Here is a 22,978-nt window from a genome sequence, read left to right as displayed (position 1 = left end):
CCTGTCTGCAGGGCTGGCTTCCTGGGGCTGGCCGCTGGGCGAAGGCACCTTTAAGTTGCAGCTTCGCTGTTCCGCGTGACTTCCTGTGGTGGCTCCTCTGTTTGGCATTTCTGCTCCTCCGGAGGGATGGTGATTCCCCAGCTCACACCTGTGCCCACAGGCCACTCACTGTCAGTGGCTCTGCTCGCCTCCTAGGCAGCACCCGTGTCATAAATACTGCCTGTATGAGTTCAGGGGGTGGAGGACTGGGGTCTCTGTGGCTGTCTACCCCCCCCCCCCCCCCCCCCCCCGCCGTGCTGTGATCTGCCTGACACCACAACTGCTAAGTGCCCAGGAGTTTCCAAGAGACACAATCCCGTTCTCAGAGGCAAACTCTAACACTTTCAAGAAAGCTGGTAAAGGGGTGCCTGGGTGGCTCAGTCGGCCAGGCATCCGACTTCGGCTCAGGTCATGATCTCACGGTTCGTGAGTTTGAGCCCCGCGTCGGGCTCTGTGCTGACAGCTCGGAGCCTGGAGCCTGCTTCAGATTCTGTCTCTTCCTCTCTCTCTGCCCCTCCCCCACTCACGCTCTGTCTCTGTCTCTCTCTCTCTCTCTCTCAAAAATAAATATTAAAAAAAAAAAGAAAGCTGGCAAATTATAGGTTTGCTTTGCCCTTTTCTTTCCTTTTATATTCCATCCCCCAATCCCTGAGAAGGCTCATAAACCTTCTGGAACATTCTGAGGCTAAATGGGTCCCACCCAGAGCACCTTGCTCATAATTTATATCCGGGACAGGAACTGAGTCTTTTAAATCTCCCCATCTGGCACACGGAGCGCATTCAGTGAACGTGGCGAGGAGCTGCGAGGGAAGTTAGGTAACGATCTAATGCGGCGTGGAGCGCAGGGCTCTGCTGTCCGTCCCTTGCTGGTCTTCTCTGCCGTGTCTGGTACAGTGTTGCACTTACAAGACGCTATCAGTATGCGTGTATTTATCGACTGGTTGACTAATTCCTGAATGTAAACAGCTTCGGGGTGGGGCTTTGGGTGAGGCTCTGAGTGGTTTTTAGCATCCCCAACTTGGTTTCACAGACCATGCTTCGGGGTGACGCTTTCACCACCATTCTGTGTGGGTGGCTGTGGGCCATGGCTGTATCCAGAGGCCCGCCTCGTGTCTTCCCAGGGCACCTCTGCAGCTGACAGCTCATCCTGTGGCCAGAGGGCATCTTTGCTCCTGAGTGCCCGCACCTATGGGGCCCTGGCTCAGGGCCCGGTGTGGGCAACCAGGTGAGCCCTGACTCACCGTGTCCCCGAGGTGGCTTAGCTGTATTCAGGCCTCTCGGGCGTGGGCTGGCTCCAGGGGGGTTGGGGTTTCTTTTTTCTCAGCTGCTGTGCCTGGAACTCCCAGCTGGTGAGGGTTCCCCTGGTCCTAAGGACTGGGTTAGACCGGGTGAGCCAGTGTCACTGTCACAGGGGAAGGAGGGCACCACTGTGGCTGTTTTCAGGGCCGCCACTGGCCCCCAGTGCTGGAGGCCCCGAGAAGGGGTGACCGCTGCAGACCCGATGCGGTGTAGGGGAGAGAGTTGCGGACTCAGAGCCCAAGCAGAGTGGTGCTCTCGCTGTGGACTCCGGGCGCACTGCCCTCCCCCCTCCCCCCCGCAATCTCAGTCTCTCCATCTATAAAATGGGGACGGTAACATTTCCCTCCTGGGGCTGTTCTAAAGAACCCACTGAGGACGGTGTGTATCGTGGAGCTGGTGTGCACCAGAACTTTTCACACACGCGCTCTCTCTCCTCCAGCCCTCCGGGAGATCCTATATCGTCTCCATTTTCACAGATGAGGAAATGGACGTTCAGGGAAGTTGAGTGACTTGGCCAGGGTCACACACACAGCTGGGAAAGATGCAGAGCCAGGGTTGATAGCTAAGTCTGGCCTCCCCTAACCCCGCTCTCTGTGATCCCAGGCTGGAGAGTCACGTAGGAATGGAATGATGACAGTGGGGAAGGTTAAGGTTTTGGTCTGGCCCAGAGAGCAGAACACTCCACCATCTCTTACGGTCGGGGTGCCGAGCAAGCCAGTTGTTGAGGGCGAGTGTCCTTGTCGGCTTTTCCCTAGGCCCTGTGACCGAGATTCCCGACGACGAGAGACTGAGAAGACAGGAAGGAGGGGCGGGCTCCTGGCAAGGCATCCGCTCCTGAACTCAGTCCTGCAAAAGGTCCGCGGGAGGGAGGGTGTGATGGAGAGGATGGGCAGGGGAGGGGAGGGACCCTGTGTGGCATGGGAGGCAGGGCCCTGGGTGGAAGGGATGAGGGGTTGGTTACCTCCCGAGGTCGGTTGCCACCAGTGTGCACTTTCTGTATCCTCTGCGGTGCCTTGGGAACATTCCACAGTGGCCACGGGCCCCTCGGAGACGCTGCTTCACTCCCTGGGAGCTCACAGCACCAGAGATCTTTGGCTTTCTCATCTCCTCATACCCCCTGAGCCCCCACTTGTCCTGAGCCCCATTTCCTTACCTCACCCCAGATGGAGAAGGAGGAGGAGACGACCCGGGAGCTGTTGCTGCCCAACTGGCAGGGCAGCGGCTCCCATGGGCTGACCATTGCCCAGAGGGACGACGGCGTCTTTGTGCAGGAGGTGATGCAGAACTCCCCTGCGGCCCGCACTGGGGTGGTCAAGGAGGGTGAGTCACCTCAGGGTGCGGGCTGGGTGCTGGAGTGGGGTGGAGGAGGGTGGCGGACGGAAGGGCACAGTCCCAGTGGCATCAGGATGGTCGGTACCCGAGCCCTGCCCTCCTCTGCCCCCATTGGGGCAGGCGGTGATGTAGGGCGGTGGAGACGTAGTCCCTAGTCCTCACTCCACTGCTCACGAGCTCTCTCACTTCGGACCAATTAGTTGGCCTCCCTAAGCCTCAGTTTCTTCATCTGTGCAACGTGTATTATGGTGGTCGGACATGCGTTAAATTAAGTCAGTTCGAGGGCCCAGTGCGTGGTGGTTGTGTGCTGTTTCCCTGAGACCCTGGGTGGGGGTCTCACCAGCTTCTTGCTCCTCCCTGCTCAGGGGACCAGATTGTGGGTGCCACCATCTACTTTGACAACCTGCAATCAGGCGAGGTGACCCAGCTGCTGAACACCATGGGGCACCACACAGTGGGCCTGAAGCTTCACCGCAAGGGCGACCGCTCCCCTGAGCCTGGCCAGACCTGGACCCACGAAGTCTTCAGCTCCCGAAGCTCCGAGGTGGTTCTGGTGAGTGCCTCGGCGGCTTTTCTGCGCCCCGAGTTCCCCCTGGCCATGCCGACCTGCTGGCCACTTCCTGAGCCTTGTGCCTGCCTGCCGGACCTCTCTTGTGGTTACTTTCCCTGCTCTCTCTCTTGTGCGTTCTCTGATGAGCCAGTCTGTGTGTTCCTGTTTGTGTCTGGTGTGCGGCTGATGTTGCTCTGAAAGTCTCCCGTCAGACTCTTCAGAGCCCCACAGCGTGGGAACCCACTCACGCTGTCTGGTCCTAGATGCCAGGAGGAAGGTCAGCTGTTTTGTAAGAATCTTCGAAATAGCCTCACAGGTGCCTCACAGGCAGCAGTTTTCAACTTCCAGAGGCCTGGACTCTCGTCTGTGAGTCAGAGGCTGGGCGGCAAAGTGCCTGAGGGACGTTTCTTTGCTCCTTCTGCCGCCTTCTTTGTTTAACACATAATGGGTCCTCAAAGTGACAGTGTTAACCCCAGCGCACTGAGTCTCAACACATGCTTTCTTGAGAGGTCCCTGAGAGAACTCCCCCTGCCGATTAAGTAAGCCAGTGAGTCGAGAGGATTAAGTAAGCCAGAGTGAGTGGAGAGTCGGGAGCCTAAAGGGTGAAGTCCACACAGAGATGGTCGCCCAGGAGGCATCCCTGGCACTTGACAGACCCATCTGAATCTAGAATGGATTGTAAATCCTTCATCCACACAGCGCAGCCGTCTACCCCGCTCCTCTCCCCATGGCTTTTGCTTCCCGGAGTTTCCCCGAATAATTTGTTTTCCTCCTGTGAGGTGGCCGTCAGCCCCTTTCTTCAGCCCCCTTTGCTCTGCCCCAGGAGGCTCCGTGGGTCTCCATTCTGGTCCCAGCTCCTTTGGGAAACAGGCAGCCATGTTGTCGGCTGGGCTGCGGCCGGGCGTCTGTAACTCGGGCAGACCCTGCTTCAACCTCTGCCGGGCGTGTCTTTCTGCAGAGCGGGGATGATGAGGAGTACCAGCGCATCTACACCACGAAGATCAAGCCTCGGCTGAAGTCGGAGGATGGCGTAGAAGGGGATCCTGGGGAGACCCAGAGCCGCACCATCACAGTGACTAGAAGGGTCACGGCCTACACTGTTGATGTGACAGGCCGTGAAGGTGCCAAGGACATCGACATCAGCAGCCCTGAGTTCAAGATCAAGATTCCACGGCATGAACTGACTGAAATCTCCACTGTGGATGTGGACACCCACCCTGGCAAGACAGTGATCAGACTGCCCTCGGGCTCGGGGGCAGTGTCTCCGACCACAGGCTCTGTCGTGGACATCCGAGCGGGGTCCGTTTCCGCTTCGGTACCAGAGCTCCAAGGTGCTGGCCACTCGAAGCTCCAGGTCACCATGCCTGGGATAAAGGTGGGAAGCCCAGGCGTCAGCGTCAGTGCGAAGGGCTTGGACTTGGGTGGCAAAGGAGGGGCCCAAGTTCCAGGAGTGGACATTTCGTCTTCTCTTGGGGGTGGGGCAGTAGAGGTGCAGGACCCATCTCTTGAGAGTGGCAGAAATGGGAAAATTAAAATTCCCACAATGAAAGTGCCAAAATTTGGTGTCCCAACGGGGCCTGAGGGCCAGGTGCCAGTGGCAGGGTTGAGTGTTTCTGCACCTGAATTCTCTGTGGGGCACAAGGGAGGCAAGCCAGGCCTGACCATTGGTGGGAACATCCAGACCCCTCAGCTAGAAGTCAGTGCTCCTTCTGCCAGTATTGAGGGGCTTGAGGGGAAGCTGAAAGGCCCCCAAATCACTGGGCCATCACTTGAGACTGGTCTAGGCCTGAAAGGTGCCAAGTCACAGGGGAGCATCGGGGTGGATGTCTCTGTGCCCAAGATTGAGGGCACCATCACTGGCTCCAATGTGGAAGTTCACGCCCCTGACGTTGATATTCACGGGCCTGGGGGCAAACTGAATATGCCCAAGATGAAAGTTCCCAAATTCTCTGTATTAGGTTCTAAGGGAGAGGGAGCTGGCATTGATGTGACAGGTGCAGTGACTCTTCCTGGGGTCTCTGGGAACATCAGTCTGCCTGAAGTTGCTGCCGGGGGGCTGGAAGGGAAGGTGAAGGGTACGAAAGTCAAGACTCCTGAAATGATTATTCAAAAACCTAAAATCTCCATGCAGGATGTGGATCTGAGCCTTGGGTCTCCTAAACTGAAAGGAGATATTAAGGTTTCTGCGCCTGGGGTGCACGGTGATGTTAAAGGCCCTCAAGTGGCAGTGAAAGGCGCCAAAGTGGACATAGAGACACCTAGCCTTGAGGGGACTTTGACAGGACCCAAGCTTAGTAGTCCTTCTGGGAAAACAGGCACCTATGGGATCTCTATGGCAGATGTAGACTTAAATGTGACTGCCCCTAAAGTGAAAGGGGGTGTGGATGTTGCACTCCCAAAAGTAGAAGGGAAAGTCAAAGTCCCTCAAGTTGACATCAAAGGACCCAAAGTGGACATCAGGGCCCCAGATGTGGAAGTGCATGGCCCAGAATGGAACCTGAAAGTGCCCAAGTTCAACGCTCCAGGAGTTGGAGGGGAAGGCCCAGATGTAGATGTGAAACTACCCAAAGGAGATGTCAGTATTTCAGGGCCCAAGGTCAACGTGGAGGCCCCAAATGTCAACGTAGGGGGCCTGGGAGGCAAACTTAAAGGCCCTGATATTAAGCTGCCTGAAGTCAGTGTCAAGACACCAAAGATCTCCATGCCTGATGTAGACTTACATGTTAAAGGCCCAAAGGTAAAAGGAGAATATGATGTAACATCCCCAAAACTTGAAGGAGAACTGAAAGGCCCCAAAATGGACATTGATGCCCCGGATGTGGATGTTCATGGCCCAGACTGGCATCTGAAGATGCCCAAGATGAAAATGCCCAAATTCAGTGTTCCAGGGCTCAAAGCGGAGGGCCCAGAAGTGGATGTGAATCTTCCCAAGGCTGATGTGGACATTTCTGGGCACAAGGTAGATGTTAGTGGTCCAGATGTGAGCATTGAGGGACCAGACGGGAAATTGAAGGGACCTAAGTTTAAGATGCCTGAAATGAATATCAAAGCCCCGAAGATCTCCATGCCAGATGTGGACTTACATCTGAAAGGCCCTAAGGTAAAAGGAGAATACGATGTCACAGTGCCAAAAGTTGAAGGTGAGATTAAAGTTCCTGATGTTGAACTTAAAAGTGCCAAAGTGGATATTGATGCTCCAGATGTTGATGCTCATGGCCCAGATTGGCACCTGAAGATGCCCAAAATGAAAATGCCCAAGTTCAGCATGCCTGGCTTCAAAGCAGAGGGCCCAGAAGTGGATGTGAACCTGCCCAAGACAGACGTTGACATCTCAGGACCCACAGTGGACCTTGAAGTTCCAGATGTGAATATTGAAGGACCCGAAGGAAAGCTGAAGGGTCCCAAGTTTAAGATGCCGGAAATGAATATTAAAGCCCCAAAGATCTCTATGCCTGATGTAGATTTGCATATGAAAGGTCCCAGGGTAAAAGGAGAATATGATGTTACAGTGCCAAAGCTGGAAGGGGAACTCAAAGGGCCAAAAGTAGACGTCAGTGCCCCCGATGTTGACGTTCATAGTCCTGAATGGAACCTAAAGATGCCCAAGATGAAAATGCCCAAATTTACCATGCCCAGCCTCAAAGGGGAGGGCCCAGAAGTGGATGTGAACCTGCCAAAGGCTGATGTGGACATTTCGGCACCCAAGATAGATATTAGTGCTCCAGACTTGAGCCTTGAAGGACCAGAAGGAAAGTTGAAAGGTCCAAAGTTTAAGATGCCTGAGATGCACTTCAAAGCTCCTAAGATGACTCTGCCAGATGTTGACTTGGATCTTAAAGGACCCAAAATGAAAGGAAATCTAGATATGTCTGCACCAAAAATAGAAGGTGAAATGAAAGTTCCAGATGTGGACATCAAAGGACCTAAGGTAGACATTAAAGCACCAGATGTGGAAGTCCAAGGTGCAGACTGGAGCCTGAAAATGCCCAAGATGAAAATGCCCAAGTTCAGCATGCCCAGCCTCAAAGGGGAGGGCCCAGAAGTGGATGTGAACCTGCCCAAGGCTGACATTGACATCTCTGGACCCAAAGTGGACATTGAAGCCCCGGACGTGAGCCTTGAAGGTCCAGAAGGGAAGCTGAAAGGCCCTAAGTTTAAGATGCCCGAGATGCACTTCAAGGCTCCCAAGCTCTCCATGCCTGATGTGGACTTACACTTGAAAGGTCCCAAAGTGAAAGGGGATGTGGATGTATCTGTGCCCAAGATAGAAGGTGAAATGAAAGTGCCAGATGTGGACATCAAAGGCCCCAAAGTGGACATTGATGTCCCAGATGTGGATGTTCATGGCCCAGACTGGAACTTGAAAATGCCCAAGATGAAAATGCCCAAATTTAGCGTGCCTGGCTTCAAAGGCGAGGGCCCAGAAGTGGATGTGAACCTGCCCAAGGCTGACATTGACGTATCTGGCCCCAAGGTGGACATTGAAGCCCCAGATGTGAGCCTTGAGGGCCCAGAAGGGAAGCTAAAGGGCCCCAAGTTTAAGATGCCTGAGATGCACTTCAAGGCTCCCAAGATCTCCATGCCTGATGTGAACTTGAATCTTAAGGGGCCAAAACTGAAGGGAGATGTGGACGTGTCTGTGCCTGATGTAGAAGGTGAAATAAAAGTGCCAGATGTTGACATTAAAGGGCCCAAAGTTGACATCAGTGCTCCAGATGTGGATGTTCATGGGCCAGACTGGCACCTGAAGATGCCCAAGATAAAAATGCCCAAGATCAGCATGCCAGGTTTCAAAGGAGAGGGCCCAGAAGTGGATGTGAACCTGCCCAAGGCTGACATTGATGTCTCAGGACCCAAGGTGGATGTTGAAGTTCCAGATGTGAATATTGATGGTCCAGATGCAAAAGTAAAAGGTCTTAAATTTAAGATGCCAGAAATGAATATAAAGCCTCAGAAGATATCCATGCCAGATGTTGGTTTGCATTTGAAAGGTCCTAAAATGAAAGGAGATTATGATGTTACAACTCCAAAGGTAGAAGGAGAGATAAAAGCTCCTGATGTTGACATCAAAGGGCCCAAAGTGGACATTAATGCACCAGATGTGGGGGTTCATGGCCCAGACTGGCACCTGAAGATGCCCAAGGTGAAAATGCCCAAGTTCAGCATGCCAGGCTTCAAAGGAGAGGGCCCAGAAGTGGATGTAAACCTGCCCAAGGCTGACATTGATGTCTCTGGACCCAAGGTGGACATTGATGTTCCAGATGTGAATATTGAAGGTCCAGAGGGGAAACTAAAGGGTCCCAAGTTTAAGATGCCAAGCATGAATATACAGACACACAAAATCTCTATGCCTGATGTTGGACTTAATCTGAAAGCCCCTAAACTGAAAACTGATGTCGATGTTTCCCTTCCCAAAGTGGAAGGAGACTTGAAAGGTCCTGAAATTGACATGAAGGCCCCGAAGATGGATGTGGATGTTGGTGATATTGATATTGAAGGTCCAGAAGGAAAGCTGAAGGGCCCTAAGTTTAAGATGCCTGAGATGCACTTCAAGACCCCCAAGCTCTCCATGCCTGATGTGGACTTACACTTGAAAGGTCCCAAAGTGAAAGGGGATGTGGATGTGTCTGTGCCCAAGATAGAAGGTGAAATGAAAGTGCCAGACGTGGACATCAAAGGCCCCAAAGTGGACGTCGATGTCCCAGATGTGGATGTTCATGGCCCAGACTGGCACCTGAAGATGCCCAAGGTGAAAATGCCCAAGTTCAGCATGCCTGGCTTCAAGGGTGAAGGCCCAGAAGTGGATGTGAACCTGCCCAAGGCTGACATTAATGTGTCTGGCCCCAAAGTGGACATTGATGCTCCTGATTTGGATATCGAAGGACCAGAAGGAAAATTAAAGGGCTCTAAATTTAAGATGCCTAAGTTGAATATCAAAGCTCCTAAGATATCCATGCCAGATGTGGACTTGAATTTGAAGGGACCCAAAGTGAAAGGAGAAATAGATGCTTCCGTGCCTGAACTAGAAGGTGATCTCAGAGGTCCACAAGTTGATATCAAAGGTCCTGGTGTGGATGTGGAGATGCCTGATGTTGACCTGGAATGTCCTGATGCAAAGTTGAAAGGCCTTAAGTTTAAGATGCCCGAGATGCACTTCAAGGCTCCCAAGCTCTCCATGCCTGATGTGGACTTACACTTGAAAGGTCCCAAAGTGAAAGGGGATGTGGATGTATCTGTGCCCAAGATAGAAGGTGAAATGAAAGTGCCAGATGTGGACATCAAAGGCCCCAAAGTGGACATTGATGTCCCAGATGTGGATGTTCATGGCCCAGACTGGAACTTGAAAATGCCCAAGATGAAAATGCCCAAATTTAGCGTGCCTGGCTTCAAAGGCGAGGGCCCAGAAGTGGATGTGAACCTGCCCAAGGCTGACATTGACGTATCTGGCCCCAAGGTGGACATTGAAGCCCCAGATGTGAGCCTTGAGGGCCCAGAAGGGAAACTGAAGGGCCCCAAGTTTAAGATGCCTGAGATGCACTTCAAGGCTCCCAAGATCTCCATGCCTGATGTGAACTTGAATCTTAAGGGGCCAAAACTGAAGGGAGATGTGGATGTATCTGTGCCAAAATTGGAAGGAGATTTGAGAGGCCCCAGTGTGGATGTGGAGATGCCTGATGTTGACCTGGAATGCCCTGATGCAAAGTTGAAAGGCCCTAAGTTTAAGATGCCAGACATGCACTTCAAGACCCCCAAGCTCTCCATGCCTGATGTGGATTTACACTTAAAAGGCCCCAAAGTGAAAGGGGATATGGATGTGTCTGTGCCCAAGATAGAAGGTGAAATGAAAGTGCCAGATGTGGACATCAAAGGCCCCAAAGTGGACATTGATGCCCCAGATGTGGATGTTCATGGCCCGGAGTGGCACCTGAAGATGCCCAAGATGAAAATGCCCAAGTTCAGTATGCCTGGCTTCAAAGGCGAGGGCCCAGATGTGGATGTGAACCTGCCCAAGGCTGACATTGACATCTCTGGACCTAAGGTGGACATTGAAGCCCCGGATGTGAGCCTTGAAGGTCCAGAAGGGAAGCTGAAAGGCCCTAAGTTCAAGATGCCTGAAATGCACTTTCATGCCCCTAAGATCTCCATGCCTGATGTTGATTTCAACTTAAAAGGGCCTAAAGTCAAAGGAGACTTTGATGTTTCTGCCCCAAAGCTGGAGGGAGAGTTAAAGGGTCCAGAATTGGATGTGAAAGGCCCCAAATTGGATGTTGACATGCCAGACGTAGCTGTGGAAGGTCCAGATGGAAAATGGAAAAGTCCTAAATTTAAGATGCCAGACATGCACTTTAAGGCTCCCAAAATCTCCATGCCAGATGTTGATTTACACTTAAAGAGTCCCAAGATAAAGGGAGACGTGGATGTTGATGTTCCGAAATTGGAAGGTGACCTCAAAGGGCCAGATCTCAAAGGTGACATCAGTGGGCCAGATATTGACATTGAAGGACCAGAGGGCAAATTGAAAGGTCCTAAGTTCAAGATGCCTGACATGCATTTCAAAGCCCCAAATATTTCTATGCCTGATGTGGACTTAAATTTGAAAGGACCCAAAATCAAGGGGGATGTTGATGTGTCTGTGCCTGAGGTAGAAGGTAAAATTAAAGTACCAGATGTGAACATCAAGGGCCCCAAAGTAGACATAAATGCTCCTGATGTTCATGGCCCAGACTGGCACCTGAAGATGCCCAAAATGAAAATGCCCAAGTTCAGCATGCCTGGTTTTAAAACAGAGGGCCCAGAAGTAGATGTGAATCTTCCCAAGGCTGACATTGATGTCTCAGGACCCAAGGTTGACATTGAAGTCCCAGACATGAGCATTGAGAGTCCGGAGGGAAAGATCAAAGGGCCTAAATTTAAAATGCCAGAAATGAACATCAAAGCTCCCAAGATCTCGATGCCAGACATAGATTTACACTTGAAAGGTCCTAAGGTCAAAGGAGATGTGGATGTTTCCCTACCTAAGGTGGAAGGTGACCTAAAGGGCCCCAAAGTGGACATTGATGCCCCAGATGTGGATATTCAAAGCCCAGACTGGCACCTGAAGATGCCCAAGATGAAAATGCCCAAGTTCAGCATGCCAGGCTTCAAAGGAGAGGGCCCAGAAGTGGATGTGAACCTACCCAAGGCTGACATTGATGTTTCAGCACCCAAGGTGGACATCGAAGGCCCTGATGTTAACATTGAGGGACCAGAGGGAAAGTTGAAAGGTCCCAAGTTCAAGATGCCTGAGATGAACATCAAAGCCCCTAAGATCTCCATGCCTGACTTTGATTTGCACCTGAAAGGTCCTAAGGTCAAAGGAGATGTGGATGTTTCCCTGCCTAAGGTGGAAGGTGACCTAAAAGGCCCTGAAGTTGACATCAAAGGGCCCAAGGTGGACGTTGATGTCCCAGATGTGGATGTGCATGGCCCAGACTGGCACCTGAAGATGCCCAAGATAAAAATGCCCAAGATCAGCATGCCAGGCTTCAAAGGCGAGGGCCCAGAAGTGGATGTGAACCTGCCCAAGGCTGACATTGATGTCTCAGGACCCAAAGTGGATGTTGAATGCCCTGATGTGAATATTGAAGGACCTGAAGGAAAGTGGAAAAGTCCAAAGTTTAAGATGCCTGAAATGCATTTTAAGACTCCTAAGATATCTATGCCAGATATTGACCTTAATCTATCAGGTCCAAAAATAAAAGGAGATGTGGATGTCACAGGTCCTAAGTTAGAGGGAGACCTGAAAGGCCCTGAAGTTGACCTCAAAGGCCCTAAAGTGGACATTGATGTCCCAGATGTGGATGTTCATGGCCCAGACTGGCACTTGAAGATGCCCAAGATGAAAATGCCCAAGTTCAGCATGCCAGGCTTCAAAGGAGAGGGCCCAGAAGTGGATGTGAGCCTGCCCAAGGCTGACATTGATGTCTCTGGACCCAAGGTGGACATTGATGTTCCAGATGTCAGTATCGAAGGTCCAGATGCAAAATTGAAGGGCTCCAAGTTCAAGATGCCAGAGATGAACATCAAAGCTCCCAAGATCTCCATGCCTGACTTTGATTTGCACCTGAAAGGTCCCAAGGTAAAGGGAGATGTGGATGTGTCTCTGCCTAAGGTGGAAGGTGACCTGAAGGCCCCTGAGGTTGACATCAAAGGCCCCAAGGTGGACGTTGATGTCCCAGATGTGGATGTGCATGGACCAGACTGGCACCTGAAGATGCCCAAGGTGAAAATGCCCAAGTTCAGCATGCCAGGCTTCAAAGGAGAAGGCCCCGATGTGGATGTGAACCTGCCTAAGGCCGACATTGATGTATCAGCACCCAAGGTGGACATCGAAGGCCCTGATGTTAACATTGATGGACCAGAGGGAAAGTTGAAAGGTCCCAAGTTCAAGATGCCTGAGATGAACATCAAAGCCCCCAAGATCTCCATGCCTGACTTTGATTTGCACCTGAAAGGTCCTAAGGTCAAAGGAGATGTGGATGTTTCCCTGCCTAAGGTGGAAGGTGACCTAAAAGGCCCTGAAGTTGACATCAAAGGGCCCAAGGTGGACGTTGATGTCCCAGATGTGGATGTTCATGGGCCAGACTGGCACCTGAAGATGCCCAAGGTGAAAATGCCCAAGTTCAGCATGCCAGGCTTTAAAGGCGAGGGTCCAGAAGTGGATGTGAACCTGCCCAAGGCTGATGTTGATGTGGCTGGACCCAAGGTGGACATTGTAGGCCCTGATGTTAACATTGAGGGACCAGAGGGAAAGTTGAAAGGTCCCAAGTTCAAGATGCCTGAGATGAACATCAAAGCCCCCAAGATCTCCATGCCTGACATTGATCTTAACCTGAAGGGCCCTAAAGTGAAGGGTGATGTGGATGTGTCTTTACCAAAAGTGGAAGGTGAGATTAAAGTTCCTGAAGTAGATATTAAAGGCCCTAAAGTGGATGTTGATGTCCCAGATGTGGATGTGCATGGCCCAGACTGGCACCTGAAGATGCCCAAGATAAAAATGCCCAAGATCAGCATGCCAGGCTTTAAAGGCGAGGGCCCAGAAGTGGATGTGAACCTGCCCAAGGCTGGCATTGATGTCTCTGGACCCAAGGTGGATATTGATGTTCCAGATGTCGATATTGAAGGTCCAGATGCGAAACTGAAGGGCCCCAAATTCAAGATGCCAGAGATGAACATCAAAGCTCCCAAGATCTCCATGCCTGATTTGGACATTAATCTCAAAGGCCCTAAAATGAAAGGAGAGGCAGATGTTTCCCTTCCAAACGTAGAAGGTGATTTGAAAGGACCTACTCTTGACATCAAGGGCCCAAAGATAGATGTAGATGCTCCAGCTATTGACATCCATGGCCCTGAAGGCAAATTAAAAGGTCCCAAACTGAAGATGCCAGACATGCATGTGAACATGCCTAAGATCTCCATGCCTGAAATTGACCTGAATTTGAAAGGCCCAAAGCTTAAGGGAGATGTTGATGTTTCTGGGCCCAAATTAGAAGGTGACATTAAAGCTCCCAAGTTGGATGTAAAGGGTCCAGAAGTGGACATTTCTGGTCCTAAGCTCAGTCTTGAAGGCAAGTCAAAGAAATCACGTTTTAAGCTTCCTAAATTTAATTTTTCGGGCTCCAAAGTTCAGACACCTGAGGTGGATGCCAAAGTTAAAAAGCCGGATATTGATGTGACAGGTCCAAAAGTTGATATTAATGCTCCTGATGTTGAGGTCCAAGGAAAAGTGAAAGGATCCAAGTTCAAAATGCCTTTCCTGAGTATTTCATCTCCTAAAGTTTCTATGCCTGATGTGGAGTTAAATCTGAAAGGCCCTAAAGTCAAAGGAGACTTGGATGTTACAGCTCCTAATTTAGAAGGTGACTTGAAAGGACCCAAAGTGGATATTAAGGCCCCAGAAGTTCATCTTGATGCACCCGATGTGGATGTGCATGGTCCAGATTGGAACTTGAAAATGCCCAAAATGAAAATGCCCAAGTTTGGTGTGCCTGGCTTAAAAGCAGAAGGGCCAGAAATGGCTGTGGATCTGCCCAAAGGAGATATCAACATAGAGGGTCCCAGAATGGACATTGAGGGCCCAGAAATCAATGTGGAAGGTGTAGAAGGAGGCTTAAAAGGTCCCAAACTCAAGATGCCTGACATGAATATCAAAACTCCCAAGATCTCCATGCCTGACATTGATTTAAACCTGAAGGGCCCCAAGGTGAAAGGTGATATTGATGTTTCTCTGCCTAAAGTTGAAGGGGATCTGAAAGGGCCAGATATCAATATCAGAGGCCCTAAAGTGGACGTTGATGTCCCTGACGTGGATGTGCATGGCCCAGACTGGCACCTGAAAATGCCCAAGGTGAAAATGCCCAAGTTTAGCATGCCAGGTTTCAAAGGTGAGGGCCCAGACGTGGATGTTACTCTCCCTAAGGCTGACATTGATATTTCTGGCCCCAAAGTGGACATTGATGCCCCAGATGTGAATATTGAAGGTCCAGATGCAAAACTGAAGGGCCCCAAGTTCAAGATGCCTGAAATGAACATCAAAGCTCCCAAAATCTCCATGCCTGACTTTGATCTGAACTTAAAGGGCCCCAAAATGAAAGGTGATGTGGATATGTCTTTGCCAAAAGTAGAAGGTGACTTAAAGGGCCCTGAGGTGGACATCAAGGGCCCCAAATTGGACATTGACACTCCTGATATTAACATTGAAGGCCCAGAGGGAAAATTGAAGGGGCCCAAATTCAGGATGCCAGAGATGCACCTAAAGACTCCAAAGATTTCCATGCCTGACATTGATTTAAACCTGAAGGGCCCCAAGGTGAAGGGTGATGTGGACGTTTCCCTTCCCAAGTTTGAAGGGGATCTGAAAGGCCCTGAAGTGGACCTCAAAGGTCCCAAGGTGGACATTGATGCCCCTGATGTGGATGTTCATGGACCAGACTGGCACCTAAAAATGCCCAAGATAAAAATGCCCAAGATCAGCATGCCAGGCTTCAAAGGAGAGGGCCCAGATGTGGACGTGAACCTGCCCAAGGCTGACATTGATGTATCAGCACCCAAGGTGGACATCGAAGGCCCTGATGTTAACATTGAGGGACCAGAGGGAAAGTTGAAAGGTCCCAAGTTCAAGATGCCTGAGATGAACATCAAAGCCCCTAAGATCTCCATGCCTGACTTTGATTTGCACCTGAAAGGTCCTAAGGTCAAAGGAGATGTGGATGTTTCCCTGCCTAAGGTGGAAGGTGACCTAAAAGGCCCTGAAGTTGACATCAAAGGGCCCAAGGTGGACATTGATGTCCCAGATGTGGATGTGCATGGCCCAGACTGGCACCTGAAGATGCCCAAGATAAAAATGCCCAAGATCAGCATGCCAGGCTTCAAAGGCGAGGGCCCAGAAGTGGATGTGAACCTACCCAAGGCCGACATTGATGTATCAGCACCCAAGGTGGACATCGAAGGCCCTGATGTTAACATTGAGGGACCAGAGGGAAAGTTGAAAGGTCCTAAGTTCAAGATGCCTGAGATGAACATCAAAGCCCCCAAGATCTCCATGCCTGACTTTGATTTGCACCTGAAAGGTCCCAAGGTAAAGGGAGATGTGGATGTTTCCCTGCCTAAGGTGGAAGGTGACCTAAAAGGCCCTGAAGTTGACATCAAAGGGCCCAAGGTGGACGTTGATGTCCCAGATGTGGATGTTCACGGGCCAGACTGGCACCTGAAGATGCCCAAGGTGAAAATGCCCAAGTTCAGCATGCCAGGCTTCAAAGGCGAGGGCCCAGAAGTGGATGTGAACCTGCCCAAGGCTGACATTGACATATCTGGACCCAAGGTGGATATTGAAGCCCCAGATGTGAGCCTTGAGGGCCCAGAAGGGAAACTGAAGGGCCCCAAGTTTAAAATGCCTGACCTGCACCTCAAGGCCCCCAAGATCTCCATGCCTGAAGTGGACCTGAACCTGAAGGGTCCCAAGGTAAAGGGTGATGTGGATGTGTCTCTGCCTAAAGTAGAAGGTGACCTCAAGGGCCCGGAAGTTGACCTCAGGGGCCCGAAAGTGGACATTGACGTCCCAGATGTGGATGTTCATGGGCCAGACTGGCACCTGAAGATGCCCAAGGTGAAAATGCCCAAGTTCAGCATGCCAGGCTTCAAAGGAGAGGGCCCAGAAGTGGATGTGAACCTGCCCAAGGCTGACATTGATGTCTCTGGACCCAAGGTGGATGTGGAAGTTCCAGATGTGCATATTGAAGGTCCAGATGCAAAACTGAAGGGCCCTAAGTTCAAGATGCCAGAGATGAACATCAAAGCTCCCAAGATCTCCATGCCTGATATTGACTTACACCTGAAAGGTCCCAAGGTAAAGGGTGATGTGGATGTTTCTTTGCCTAAAGTGGAAGGTGACCTCAAGGGCCCGGAAGTTGACATCAAAGGGCCTAACGTGGACATTGACATCCCAGATGTGGATGTGCATGGGCCAGACTGGCACCTGAAGATGCCCAAGGTGAAAATGCCCAAGTTCAGCATGCCAGGCTTCAAAGGAGAGGGCCCAGAAGTGGATGTGAACCTGCCCAAGGCTGACATTGACATATCTGGACCCAAGGTGGACATTGATGTTCCAGATGTGAATATTGAAGGTCCAGATGCAAAACTGAAGGGCCCTAAGTTCAAGATGCCAGAGATGAACATCAAAGCTCCCAAAATCTCCATGCCTGACCTTGACTTTAATCTGAAGGGCCCCAAAATGAAGGGTGATGTAGATGTGTCTCTGCCCAAAGTGGAAGGTGACCTCAAGGGCCCTGAAATAGACATAAAGGGCCCCAAATTGGACATTGACACTCCTGATGTCAACATTGAAGGCCCAGAAGGAAAATTGAAGGGGCCCAAATTTAAGATGCCAGATATGCATATTAAAGCCCCCAAGCTCTCCATGCCTGACTTTGACTTAAATTTGAAAGGCCCAAAGGTAAAGGGGGATGTGGATCTTTCATTACCTAAGGTGGAAGGCGATCTAAAAGGGCCAGAGGTGGACATTGAAGGTCCTGAAGGGAAACTCAAAGGTCCCAAATTTAAGATGCCTGATGTCCATTTCAAAACCCCACAAATCTCCATGAGTGACATCGATTTGAACTTGAAAGGACCGAAGATAAAGGGAGATTTGGACATTTCCATTCCTAAACTGGAAGGAGATCTGAAAGGCCCCAAAGTGGATGTTAAAGGCCCTAATCTAGACATAGACACTCCTGATGTTGACATTCATGGCCCAGAAGGGAAACTGAAGGGCCCCAAGTTTAAAATGCCTGACCTGCACCTCAAGGCCCCCAAGATCTCCATGCCTGAAGTGGACCTGAACCTGAAGGGTCCCAAGGTAAAGGGTGATGTGGATGTGTCTCTGCCTAAAGTAGAAGGTGACCTCAAGGGCCCGGAAGTTGACCTCAAGGGCCCGAAAGTGGACGTTGACGTCCCAGATGTGGATGTTCATGGGCCAGACTGGCACCTGAAGATGCCCAAGGTGAAAATGCCCAAGTTCAGCATGCCAGGCTTCAAAGGAGAGGGCCCAGAAGTGGATGTGAACCTGCCCAAGGCTGACATTGATGTCTCTGGACCCAAGGTGGATGTGGAAGTTCCAGATGTGCATATTGAAGGTCCAGATGCAAAACTGAAGGGCCCTAAGTTCAAGATGCCAGAGATGAACATCAAAGCTCCCAAGATCTCCATGCCTGATATTGACTTACACCTGAAAGGTCCCAAGGTAAAGGGCGATGTGGATGTTTCTTTGCCTAAAGTGGAAGGTGACCTCAAGGGCCCGGAAGTTGACATCAAAGGGCCCAACGTGGACATTGACATCCCAGATGTGGATGTGCATGGGCCAGACTGGCACCTGAAGATGCCCAAGGTGAAAATGCCCAAGTTCAGCATGCCAGGCTTCAAAGGAGAGGGCCCAGAAGTGGATGTGAACCTGCCCAAGGCTGACATTGACATATCTGGACCCAAGGTGGACATTGATGTTCCAGATGTGCATATTGAAGGTCCAGATGCGAAACTGAAGGGCCCTAAGTTCAAGATGCCAGAGATAAATATCAAAGCTCCCAAAATCTCCATGCCTGATGTTGACTTGGATTTGAAAGGACCCAAAGTCAAAGGAGATTTTGATGTGTCTGTCCCTAAGATTGAAGGTACTTTCAGAGGCCCAGAAGTAGACCTTAAAGGTCCAGGTGTGGATATTGAAGGCCCTGATGTCAAGCTTAGCGGCCCAAATTTAAAGATGCCATCGCTGGATATATCTGCCCCTAAAGTAACTGTTCCTGATGTTGATTTGCATCTCAAGACACCCAAAATTGGGGTTTCTGGTCCCACGTTAGGTGGTGAACTGGACCTCAAAGGACCCAAAGTTGATTTAGAAGCTCCAAGCTTGGATGTACACATGGAGAGCCCAGATATCAATGTTGAGGGGCCAGATATTAAAATTCCCAAATTTAAGAAACCCAAGTTTGGATTTGGGGCAAAAAGTCCCAAAGCTGACCTCAAGCCAGCTTCCTTGGATGTGGCTGTTCCCGAGGCAGAACTGAACGTCGAGACTCCTGACATCAGTGTTGGTGGCAAGGGCAAGAAAAGTAAGTTTAAAATGCCTAAGATTCACATGAGTGGTCCTAAAATGAAGGCCAAAAAACAGGGATTTGATTTGAATGTTCCTGGGGGTGAAGTTGACGCCAGTCTCAAGACTCCTGACGTAGATGTCAATGTTGTGGGGCCAGATGCCACACTTAAAGTTGATGTGAAATCCCCCAAAACCAAGAAACCTATGTTTGGAAAGATGTACTTTCCCGACGTAGAATTTGACATTAAATCACCTAAATTTAAAGCAGAGGCCCCCCTCCCTAGCCCCAAGATAGAGGGTGAAATCCAGGCACCTGATCTGGATATTTCTTCAGGGATTAATGTGGAAGGTCCTGACCTCAAGCTGAAGGCTCCGAAGTTGAAGGTGCCAGGTATGGATGTTTCCGGCCCCAAAATAGAGGGCGACTTCAAAGGCCCCAGAGTGCAGGCAAACTTGGATGCACCTGACATCAACATTGAAGGCCCAGATGCTAAAGTCAAAGCACCATCGTTCGGCATTTCTGCCCCTCAGGTCTCCACCCCCGATGTGAACATTAACTTGAAAGGACCAAAGTTAAAGGGTGATGTCTCCAGTGTGGGACTGGAAGGACCAGACATAGATCTGCAAGGTCCAGAATCGAAAATCAAGTTCCCCAAGTTTTCAATGCCCAAGATCGGCGTCCCTGGTGTGAAAATGGAAGGCGGAGGAGCTGAGGTCCATGCCCAGCTGCCTTCTCTTGAAGGAGGCTTGAGTGCACCTGATGTTAATCTTGAAGGAACTGATGTGTCTCTGAAGGGGCCAAAAGTAGACTTGCCTTCAGTGAACCTCTCTATGCCCAAAGTCTCTGGACCTGACCTTGACCTGAATTTGAAAGGACCAAGTTTGAAGGGAGACCTGGATGCCTCTGTTCCCAGCGTGAAGGTGCATGCCCCAGGGCTTGACCTCAGAGGTGTCGGTGGAAAGGTGAGGATGGAAGGAGATGGTGTGAAAATGCCGGGGATTGATGCCACAGCGCTAAACCTTGGCCTTGGCGCGCCAGACGTGACCCTGAAGGGACCAAGCCTGCAGGGAGACTTGGCTGTCTCTGGTGACATCACATGCCCTAAGGTATCAGTAGGTGCCCCTGATCTCAGCTTGGAGGCACCTGAAAGTGGCATTAAACTTCCCAAAATGAAGCTGCCCCAGTTTGGCATCTCCACACCAGGGTCCGACTTGGACATCAGTGTCAAGGGGCCACAAGTGACCGGAGAACTAAAGGGGCCAGGTGTGGATGTGAACCTCGGAGGCCTGAACCTGAAAGGGCCTCAGATCTCTGGCCCTCAAATCTCAGCACCGGACATGGCCTTGAACTTGGAAGGACCAAAAATAAAAGGGAGCCTCGGGGCCACTGGTGAGGTGAAAGGCCCCGCTGTTGGAGGAGGCCTTCCGGGCATCAGCGTGCAGGGCCTCGAAGGAAACCTCCAGATGCCTGGGGTTAAGGCCTCTGGATGTGATGTGGAGCTGTCAGGTGTGAATGTGAAACTGCCAACGGGGCACATTTCTGGTCCTGAAATCAAAGGCGATCTGAAAGGTTCGGGAATAGGTTTCCAGGGTGCTGTTCCTGACATTAGCGTGAAGGGGCCTTCATTTAATATGGCATCTCCTGAGGCAGATTTCGGTGTCAGCTTGAAGGGCCCGAAAATCAAAGGAGGTGTGGATGTATCAGGGGCTGTCAGCGCCCCGGCTGTCAGTCTGGGTGAAGGGCATATGAGTGTCAAAGGTTCTGGGGGTGAGTGGAAAGGACCCCAGGCCTCCTCCGCTCTCAACGTGGATGTGCCTAAGCTTGCCGGGGGACTTCATTTCTCAGGACCAAAGGTAGAAGGACTCCAGGGTCCTGGGCTGAGTGCGTCTGGGTCTCCAGGCCACTTGGAAAGCAGATCTGGAAAAGTAACATTCCCCAAAATGAAGATCCCCAAATTCACCTTCTCTGGCCGGGAGCTGGTTGGCAGAGAAGTGGGGGTGGATATTAACTTCCCGAAAGTGGAGGCCACTGTCCAGGCTGGTGCCGGAGAGGGCGAGTGGGAAGAGTCCGATGTAAAACTTAAAAAGTCCAAAATCAAAATGCCCAAGTTCAATTTTTCCAAACCTAAAGGGAAAGGTGGTGTCACTGGCTCACCGGAAGCATCCATTTCAGGGTCCAAAGGCGACCTGAAGAGCTCCAAGGCCAGCCTCGGTTCTCTGGAAGGAGAAGCAGAGGCTGAAACATCGTCGCCCAAAGGCAAATTCTCTTTGTTTAAAAGCAAGAAGCCGCGGCACCGCTCATATTCCTTCAGTGACGAAAGGGAGCTGTCTGCGCCTTCCACCCCGACGGGGACTTTGGAGTTTGAAGGTGGGGAAGTGTCACTGGAAGGCGGGAAAGTCAAAGGGAAACCCGGAAAGCTGAAATTTGGTACCTTCGGTGGATTGGGGTCAAAGAGCAAAGGCCATTATGAGGTGACTGGGAGCGATGACGAGGCAGGCAAGTTACAGGGCAGTGGCGTGTCCCTGGCCTCTAAGAAGTCCCGACTGTCCTCTTCTTCTAGCAATGACAGCGGGACTAAGGTTGGCATCCAGCTTCCCGAGGTGGAGCTAGTCGTTTCCAAGAAGGAGTAGCAGGTCTCTGTGTGGGTGTACATATATGTATAAAAATACATCAGCCTTGGGTGTGTTTGTATATAAACTCCAAAGAGAAACACGCCAACAGACAGCCTCAGCATAATGCAAAGTCCTGGCCTCTGCCAGTAGCAAGCGCTGAAAAGCCAACCGCCCTTAAGCTCACGGCCGGCGCTTTACAGATAGGTAAAGAGTTCCAAGTTCGTCCAGCCCATGTGCAGAGTCAACAGTATTTGCCTTAAGATTTCAGTTTTTTGTTTTTTTTTTTTTTTTTTTTTTTTTTTTTGCATTGAACGCTGAGAGCTCCTGTTTACTAAGCAAGCTTCTGTGTTTATTATCCTCATTTTTACTGAACATTGTTAGCGTTGGGGCAATGGAAACCCACTTTTTCATTGTAATGACTTTTGGGGCTTTTGTTAGTAAGGGTGGGGTGGGGTGGAAGGCAGTAGGGAGGGTCAGACCTCCATTTCTCCTAAGATTGGATCTATTCAAACAGCAAACACCCAGTGAGGGCCGAGAGGAGCCAGCGGGCAGGGCAGGGCAGGGCAGGGCGTGTGGGTGTTTCTCGATCTCTGTAGCATCACTTCTCCCCACCCCACCCCCCCCCCCCATGGGTGGCGGTCCCAGCCAGTTTGGTGCTCATGGTGAGAGGGAATTACAATCTGTTTGCAGATTGGCCAACCCACCAGCTCCACGGAGGGGCTTCCATTCTGTGTATCGTAGGAGAGATGTTTATCTTCATGACCGCCACATTCCTGAAACTAGTTCTGATATCTTTTAAAAAAGTTACCGTGATTAAGAAAATGTCCCGCACTTTAATGGCAAATTAATGGAGAATGTAAGGAAATTGATGCTGTCGAAGGCAAATAAAGCTGTTTATTAACCCTGATGTCTTGTGCCTTTGCATTCTGTGTTGGGAATTCAAAGTCTGCACACCCAGCCCTGATAGTTCAGACTCAGTCCATCCAGTGGACTAGCTCGTTTCATCAGTGGCTAATGAGGGAAGTCTTCGTTGCCTGATTCTCCGGGTGAGGCTGGCTGCGAGTAATCAAGAGAGGCTTGGCACGTTGGCCGCCCGGGCTCCAGGACCCACCCGCCCGCTTTCCATCCTCAGATACAAATACACGATTTAGAAATGGTTCTGAATGGGTCAGAAGATACCAATGGGGATGGAAAATAAGACCTACTGGGGTGGTAGAAAGGGCTCTCTCTGGCTCTGAGTTACAGGCCTGCCATCCCTTTCTTTATTTTTTATTTTTTTGTTTTTTTAAATTTATTGATTTTTGAGAGACCAGAGAGGGACAGAGCACGAGCAGGGGAGGGGTAGAGAGAGAGGGAGACACAGAATCCGAAACAGGCTGCCGGCTCCAAGCTGTCGGCCCAGAGCCCGACGCGGGGCTCGAACCCAGGAACCTCGAGATCATGACCTGAGTTGAAGTCGGATGCTCAGCCGACTGAGCCGCCCAGGCACCCCCCAAAATAAATAAGACATTTAAAAGAAACGT

General features: G+C 50.9%; 1 protein-coding gene across 6 annotated transcripts in view; it reads left to right on the top strand.

The window, feature by feature from the left end:
* AHNAK (AHNAK nucleoprotein) overlaps positions 1-22,362 on the top strand; it is a 36,471-nt gene extending 14,109 nt beyond the window's left edge. For 4 of the 6 annotated variants that reach the window (XM_045485557.1, XM_045485558.1, XM_045485559.1 and 1 more), the window contains exons 2-6: positions 2,094-2,193; positions 2,502-2,658; positions 3,036-3,223; positions 4,179-12,581; positions 15,534-22,362. In XM_045485557.1, coding sequence (XP_045341513.1) covers positions 2,502-2,658; positions 3,036-3,223; positions 4,179-12,581; positions 15,534-21,473 — 14,688 coding nt within the window. In that variant the 5' untranslated portion in view covers positions 2,094-2,193 and the 3' untranslated portion in view covers positions 21,474-22,362. Of the gene's footprint in view, positions 1-836; positions 856-2,093; positions 2,194-2,501; positions 2,659-3,035; positions 3,224-4,178; positions 12,582-15,533 lie in introns of those variants that run through there. The other 2 variants (XM_045485561.1, XM_045485560.1) reach the window with 2 other exon arrangements.
* The last annotated feature ends 616 nt before the right edge of the window (positions 22,363-22,978 follow it).

This window comes from Leopardus geoffroyi, chromosome D1, assembly GCF_018350155.1.
Source record: "Leopardus geoffroyi isolate Oge1 chromosome D1, O.geoffroyi_Oge1_pat1.0, whole genome shotgun sequence".
Taxonomy (NCBI): domain Eukaryota; kingdom Metazoa; phylum Chordata; class Mammalia; order Carnivora; family Felidae; genus Leopardus; species Leopardus geoffroyi.
The sequence above is the reverse complement of the archived record's forward strand: the minus strand, read 5'-3'. Positions and strand labels throughout refer to the sequence as shown.